General features: G+C 42.0%; 1 protein-coding gene across 1 annotated transcript; it reads right to left on the bottom strand.

Moving 5' to 3' along the window:
* Nucleotides 1–6,076: 6,076 nt before the first annotated feature.
* LOC116674844 (trace amine-associated receptor 13c-like) lies at nucleotides 6,077–7,525 on the bottom strand. Its single transcript, XM_032507065.1, has 2 exons — nucleotides 7,233–7,525; nucleotides 6,077–6,893 (listed from the first exon to the last, which is right to left on the bottom strand). The coding sequence occupies exons 1-2, from the start codon at nucleotides 7,403–7,405 to the stop codon at nucleotides 6,077–6,079; spliced, it is 990 nt and encodes a 329-aa protein (XP_032362956.1). The 5' UTR covers nucleotides 7,406–7,525.
* Between the last annotated feature and the right edge of the window lie 662 nt (nucleotides 7,526–8,187).

Here is an 8,187-nt window from a genome sequence, read left to right as displayed (position 1 = left end):
AGCCGAGATAGCAGCAGATGCTAAGAAAAACGCTGACGCATATGCAGAGTTGATTTTACTGTTAGATGACAAAAACCTCTCATTAGTTATGAGGGATGCGCCCAACAACGGAAGAAAAGCTCTAGAAATATTGAGAGAGTATTATGCAGGGAGAGGAAAGCCCCGTATAATCAACTTATACACCACGTTAACGTCGCTTCAAAAGGCAAATGATGAAAGTGTGATGGATTATATCATCAGAGCAGAAACCGCCATAACAGCGCTGCGGAACGCAGGTGAAACGTTAGGAGACGGCCTGCTAGTGGCTATGGTCTTAAAGGGATTGCCGGAGACTTTTAAGCCATTTGCAATACATATGGCACATACAGACGATAAAACCACGTTTGCAGAATTCAAGACTAAACTACGCAGTTTTGAAGAGACAGAGAAGATAAAAGGAGCTGAGTCAAGCGACAGTGTGATGACGTTTCAAGGAAAAACCGGACGGCGGCCCACCAAGACGAGCGCACGTGGCTGGAACAGAGACGACACAGAGATGGTGTGCTTCAAGTGCGGCACCAAAGGCCACCGAGCAAAGGGATGCCGACAGAAGACATGGTGTAGTCTTTGCAGAAGTGACACACATAAAGACGCCACGTGTAGGCGTAAGGAGAAGGACACTAAGGGCAAAAATGATGGTGCGAGTAAAGTCTCAGAAGATGCCGACGAGGACTATGTGTTCAAGATGAGAGACGGAGGGACCAGTACCCAGCGGAAGCGCAGCATCCAGGAGAGGGGTCTGATGGTGGACACGGGCTACCTCCCACATAATCACGGACATAACCATGTTCAAGAGCTTCGACTGCACGTTCAGTCCAGAAACGCACAGTGTCGAGCTGGCAGACGGCACCTGGTGCAGCGGGATCACTCAGCGGAGGGGAAATGCTGAGGTTTACCTTATCGACAGCGGGGGACAGCGACGCAAGGCAACGCTGAGAGACGCTTTGTTTGTACCGTCGTACCCCCAAAGCATCTTCTCAGTGAAGGCAGCAACTATGAGTGGGTCTACGGTTGTCTTTAAAGAAGATAAAGACGCCCTGATAACCAGAGACGGTACCAGATTTAACATTCATGTATATGGCAGGTTGTATTATTTGCATACTGAAGCTACGTCTAATGATAAGTGTAATGCATGTCACGACATACAGACATGGCATGAGATATTAGGCCACTGTAACTATGACGATGTTCTTAAGTTACAAAATGTTGTTGAAGGTATGCAGATCAAGGGCAAAACAGGTAAACCCGAACAAGAGTGTGAGGTGTGTATTCAGGGAAAGTTTGCCCAAACCAGAAATAGGGACCCTGATACCAGAGCAAAGGCTCCCTTACAGATGGTACACACAGATCTTGCAGGTCCTGTAGCTCCAGAGTCAATAGATGGTTACAAATATGTGCAGTCATTTACTGACGATTACTCAAGCGCAGTGTTTGTATATTTTCTAAAGAAGAAAAGTGACACAGTACAGGCTACGGAAAAGTTCCTAGCAGATGTATCCCCTTATGGGAAAGTGAGATGCATCAGGTCCAACAACGGAACAGAGTTTACGTGTGGTGATTTCCAAGCACTGTTGAGGAAAAACAAGATCAGAAATGAAACGTCAGCTCCGTATTCCCCACACCAGAACGGAACTGCAGAGAGGGGTTGGCGTACTCTTTTTGAGATGGACAGGTGCATGATAGTTGAAAGTGCCCTACCAAAGCAGCTATGGCAATACGCAGTACAAACATCAGCAATGGTACGCAACAGGTGCTTTAACAGGCGTACAGGGCTGACTCCTTATGAGATGCTGACAGACAAGAAGCCTAATGTATCTAAAATGCAAAGTTTGGGTCTGTATGCTACATGTACAAACAGGACAAGGGAAAACTTGATTCCAGATGTGACATGGGGCGTTTTGTAGGTTACGATAAGAACAGCCCGGCGTATTTGGTGTATCATCCAGATACAAACAGAGTACAAAAACACAGGCTAGTGAAGTTTGTAAGCAAGACAGCTGAGGAAAAACAGACACAGACAGGTGGGCCAGATCCAGGCGATGGCTATGACAGTGTGAGAACCAAGACTAGTGAGGTCACACAGGGGGTCAGTGGAAGTACAGAAAGTGCTTTAGAACCAAGTGTACTGAGTAGAAGTGCCCAAAGTGATAGTCCAGATGCAATAACGAGGTCTAGAGACCATGATCACAGAGTGTGACGAGTGGTGAACCTGAAAGTAGAAGGTATCCAACTAGAGAAAGAAGAACACCAAGTTACCTAGATGACTTCATAACTGAAGACAGTACTAGTGATGGGGTCAATATCACGGTAGACTACTGCTGCAGAGCAGGGTGTGGCATCCCACAGACATTTGGTGGAGCAATGGGGTCAGCTAACTCAAAAGAATGGGTTAAAGCCATGGATGAGGAAATCCAGTCCTTAAATGAGAACAAGACCTTTACCCCAACAGCACTGCCAATAGGCAAGAAAACAGTGGGGGGTAGATGGGTTTATTCCATCAAGACTGATGTAGATGGAAAAGACAAATACAAAGCACGTTTGTGGCCAAGGGTTACAGCCAGAGAATGGGAAGAGACTATGGGGAAACATTTTCACCCACAGCAGACCTGACCAGTGTAAGGGTGGTGCTACAGAAAGCAGCACAGGAGAATTTACTCCTGCAGCAAATGGACGTTAAAACAGCATACTTACACGCTCCTTTAGACTATGAGATCTACATCGATCCACCAGAGGGTTACCAAGAGAAAGATGGCATAGTTTATAAGCTAGAGAAATCACTTTATGGTCTTAAACAATCCGGGCGAAACTGGAATAGAGTTTTACACAATTGTTTAACAGGGGATGGGTTCACACAGAATCCAGCTGACCATTGTGTTTATGCAAAGAGTCAAAAGAAGGGAAGGTGATCCTAATCATATGGGTCGATGACTTGATCATTGCAGCAAGCAATGAAGAGAGACTGAAAAATGTGAAAGAGATGCTTGCAGAAAAGTTTAAAATGAAAGATTTGGGTAAACTCAAACATTTTCTGGGTATTGATTTCAGTCAGTCAGATGGGTGTATAAAGATGTCACAGGAAAGGTACACTAACAAGATATTGCAGCGTTTTAACATGCAAGATTGCAGAACCAGGGAAACACCCTGTGAGCAAAAGCTAGAGTATACTGAAGATGCTGTAAAGATGGAAGATGTCAGAATGTACAGGGAGGCTGTAGGAAGTCTTATATATCTGACTACTTGTATCAGACCAGATTTAAGTTTTATTGTGAGTAGGTTATCACAGTATTTTGCTGAGCCTACAGAGGAGCAGTGGGTCACTGTGAAGCACGTACTAAGGTATCTTAAAGGCACCGCAGAGAAAGGGTTAAGTTTTAGGAGAAACGACAGTGAGAACCTAGGTATACAAGCCTACAGTGATGCCGACTGGGCGGCTGATACCAGTGACAGACGCAGTACCACAGGGTACTGTGTGAGGCTTAGTCAGAACAGCTCCCTGATCTCGTGGAAGACTAAAAAGCAACCTACCGTTGCGCTATCCACATGCGAGGCAGAATACATGGCCCTGTCCTCAACCGTACAGGAGTGTCTATACCTAGAGCAGTTACTTGGAGGTATAGATAACTACAAGTACACACAAACTCTAGTACACGAGGACAATCAGGGAACAATCGCTCTTGCCAAAAACCCTGTAAACAGACGGAGGTGTAAACACATAGACATAAAGTATCAGTTTATCAGGTCTACTGTGAATGAGGGAAGAGTTACTTTGATGTATTGTTCTACTGATAATATGATTGCTGATGTAATGACCAAACCTGTAAGTAAGTTGAAACTAAAGAGGTTTGCACATGCACTTTTTGGAAATTGATATGTGTGTGACAGATCCACATTCATTCTGTTTGTTTTTGTTTAAAATATGGCAACCTGAGTACAAGTGGGGGTGTTAAAATATGTTCATTATGTCCTCAGTTGTATATTAGGTAATATGATGCTGTACTGTTCCATATTGTGTAAATGTTTACCACAAGGGAGCGCTATTGTGTAAACTATAGAGGGCGCGTTTGCTTCATTGTTTGTCCCAGTTGTTATGCCGTAGCGCAGAGAGAGAAGCCTTCTGACCGTGAGACATATGTGTCCGAAGCTAAATAAATATGCCAAGAACGGCTAAAGATGATTCATCTCCACCGCCAACTTATTTCTTCCGAATACAACGTTAGCTGCAACAACAGTATAACATAACTCAACAACCCAATTGGAGTGTCTTGCTCTTTCATTTACTTTTGGGTTTACTATATTTCTCAGCTCTGGGATGAGTGTCATTGGCCACATTTGATATACCTTAAGTACCCGAGGAAATTTCCAATAAATCCCTTGATGATAAATATGGGACGAGCCGCCAAGCTGCGTGGACCCTATTGTTTTTGCCTGTATTATTAGGGGCTTAGCAGCAAAACTTGTTTTGATTTTTGACATAGATACAATGTCACTGAGCACTTTTTACTGTGGATTCTTCAAGACACGTGATAAGTTCAAGAATGGGAACATTTGTATTTTTTTAGGGACCCCTGTGACACATGTCTATAGCCTAATTTTATCCTAGAGTGTTGTTACACTGTACGTGCTTTTGGATCATTACAAAAAATAATGCAAAGTGACTATCTTAAAATAAAAGATATAGCGTCTCTTGCATGACATACATTATGAGCAAGTAACTAAGTGGTCTTGAAGAAGATTCTACTCTGTCTTTCATTTGGACTTGGTCTTTACTAGTTCTGTTCTTGGACTTGACAAAGGTTGACTTGACTACACCACTATTCATCTTATCATCACTGCTTTACTTCATTTCTATCCTGAGAAATACAAGTCAACAGCTCCATCTTCTGGCAAGTCAGCAGAGAGATATTACTGGGGCAGTTAATTTGCAGGTAATGTAGCTGAACATTAATTGTTGCGTAGCACAGGCTGCTATGATAAGTGGGTTTCTGCAGGCATCTGTCATCCAAGTGGACCTAAACGTTGACCACCAAAAAAAGGACTCAGGCTTTAACACCTGCCTCATTTAGTTTGGTTGAATCACACTAGGGTTGGTTTCCCCCTTTTCAACATGTCATTAATGTCTCTTGTCATTTCACATCAGTGTGAAAAATCGATAAAAAGACACAATATTACATTCTGAATATGTCTGTTTATTATCATATTCCACTTTACAATAAATCTCTTTGCTGTGTAACATTAAATAAATGACAATTCTGATGATTTTCTAATAAAACTGATTAAAAATTGCAATCCATTACTCTTTACATAATTTGTTGAACTTGAACTTTCTCTGTTCTATGATTACATGTTTCTCTGGAAACGGGACTCCAATGATTAGATGAACTGTAGATTATCCTGTCTTTTTAAATAATCTATTATTTTGTTTCTCACAACAGGACTTCATAGTGTTTTACATGATTATATCAAAGACAATATACTGTGTGTTAACCAGGGATCACATATGAATAACACTAAATTGAAATGATTTCAACAACTTCATAAAACAACAAGATCTCTTTGTACTGACAGTTTTATGTGAAACACAATTACAGTTCACAGCTGATGTTTTTCTATACTTGATGGGAAAGTGTGGCTGTTCTTTTTTATCAGTGAAACAGAGGCCGAGCAGGCCTGGGATTTCTGTTTGCTACAAAATCGACATAAATCACAGAGATGATGCTTTGATGAAATATAGAGACATAAATACAAAGCTTTCATAGCGCTTTTGTTGTGTTGGGTTGAAATGTTTCAAGTCACTAATGATTACCTAGAAACAGTATATGGTGCTTATGACTCTTTCTTTAAATGCAGCAGCATCAGAGAGATGCAATACACAACAAGATAAAGCTGAAGAACAGGCTTTTCAATTGTTGATCATACACAATTTAGACTTAAAGACAGGAAAATATATCTTCACTTTCTGTATTTGATATTTCAGTCATTGAAAAGCATTTAATACGGTATTTAGACCGAGTCTGATCTCAGTCCCTCCACAGCCTCTCTACATCATATTGTTCTCACGGGAGCCAGGCCGCAGTATCTGGATAGTAACTATGAGTTTAACTGCTTTTCTAAACCAAGGGTAAAATAAGGCATAGATCACAGGGTTTAGACCAGAGTTAGAATAGAACACAACAAGAACATAGGTTTCAAATGAAGCATTGACCAAGCTGTCACCTGCAAGAGAAACACAGTAAAATGGACAGTAACATATTAGAAACACAACTATCAGAACACCAAGAGTCCTGGCTGCTTTCAGCTCTGATTTCTTTGCCTTTGGAGTCCCTGACAGCTGGAGTGTGACAGCTGTAATGTGAGAGCGCATGGCACGGGCCTGAGATACAGCCACGGCAAATACTCTCAGATATAGAGTTACGATGACAGTAACTGGAACAATAAAGGACAAAATAAGATCTATTAGTCCTGTGAAATAGTCAATGATCAACAAACATTCTCCGTAGCAGGAATTATACCTCCCTGGTTTAGTCAGGTCATCCTTCACAAAGAAAAAGCTGTAGGAAGCAGAATAGAGCCAACACAGACAAACACTGAGTTTAACTCTGTTCATGGTGATTCTGGTGGTGTAATGCAGAGGGTCACAAATAGCCACATAACGGTCAGCTGATATGAGCACTATGTCACCTATTGAGGATACAGTAATGATGATTGAAAGATAATTATAAAGAAAACACACAAAGTCACCAAGAAACCAGCAGGATGTTTGTCGGAGAACTTCTACAGGCATCAGCACGAGGCCCACTAGAAAGTCTGAGACAGCCAGAGAGCGGAGGAGGATGTTGGTAGGGGTGTGGAGCTGCCTGGAGAGAAAGACAAAAGTATCATTAAACCAACAACACTGACAGAAAAACCCAAACCAGTTCTCAAAATTAAAAATTTAAAATCCATATATTTTTTTTTCAATCCACCACATCAGTAGAAGTAGACAGTTAATATGACTTGGTTGAGGTCACGGTGGTCATAAAGCAATGAGTAATATTGGTAAGAGAGTAAACATGAACAACAGTCTCTGACATCAAAGTCATTTGGAACAACATCATTCAGAACTAACTCACAGACAATTCTATTAAAATTACAGCAGCTGTTTACGTTTTAAAGTTAGAAATCCTGTAAAGAGAAGCAAAGAAGTTAATATCTGCCTGAAGTGGGAGATTGAGATGATGATGAGCAGGTTGAGAGTCACAGTGGTTAGAGCGATGGAGTAGCACACAATGTAAATGAGCAGTGTTTGGGGCCAAGGAGACGAGGGCTTCCTGCAGGAGATGTTTGGGAACTGTGGAAAGCAGAGCTCGGCTCCGTCCTCAACCTCCATCTGCAGAGGTCTGCAGATAGCTGCAGCTCTGGCAGCTTTCTGAACAAACCTGAGTCATGTAACTGATTTATTTCTCTCTCATTCTCTTCATCCCCTCCTCTTTCTCAGTCCTTGTTTGACTCTGATGCCCCTCCTCCCTGACTCTGCAGATCTCACCATCATCTTCATCACTCTCTCTGTCACCCTGCCTTTCTCACTGTCTCTCTAACCAATCTCTCTTCTGTCATTTTCTACCCTTGCTTCCTTTCCTTTGTCCTATTATTGATAACTTTTCAAGTTTCTAAAACAGAAGTCTTGCATTTTTCAGCTCCATCTCTACAGCCATGTGGAGTAAGGTCTGGCTACACCACAGATGCATTCTGGGATAGGAAAAAACAACACAGAGATGGTGGCTCTGCTAAATAGTCTCGGGAAGGAACATGGTTTGGTGAAAAATTTGCACCTGGCAAATGAAAACGCCGGAAATAATAATAAATCAAGTTAAATCACACAATACAGTAACGTGAGCTATTTAAATTAGCTGGACACACGGTTAAACATCATTTGGTCTTACCAGAGTACTGCCATGTGTACTTTTTCTCTAGCAATTCCACTGATTGGCCCAGAAAACTCTGCTGGATGACTTGAATCAGCCAGTTGAAGACCAACAAGGTTTCCCCTCTTGCATTTAGCTGAGTGAAGCAGCAGTGAAACCATTCACGATGGTGGCTAAGCTGTGTCGTTCTCCCCAGCTGATCAAATATGGTCCAGGAGGCGCTCTGGGATCCTGTAACTCATTCGTT

The sequence above is a fragment of the Etheostoma spectabile genome, unplaced genomic scaffold, assembly GCF_008692095.1.
Source record: "Etheostoma spectabile isolate EspeVRDwgs_2016 unplaced genomic scaffold, UIUC_Espe_1.0 scaffold00001166, whole genome shotgun sequence".
NCBI classification, from domain to species: domain Eukaryota; kingdom Metazoa; phylum Chordata; class Actinopteri; order Perciformes; family Percidae; genus Etheostoma; species Etheostoma spectabile.
The sequence above is the reverse complement of the archived record's forward strand: the minus strand, read 5'-3'. Positions and strand labels throughout refer to the sequence as shown.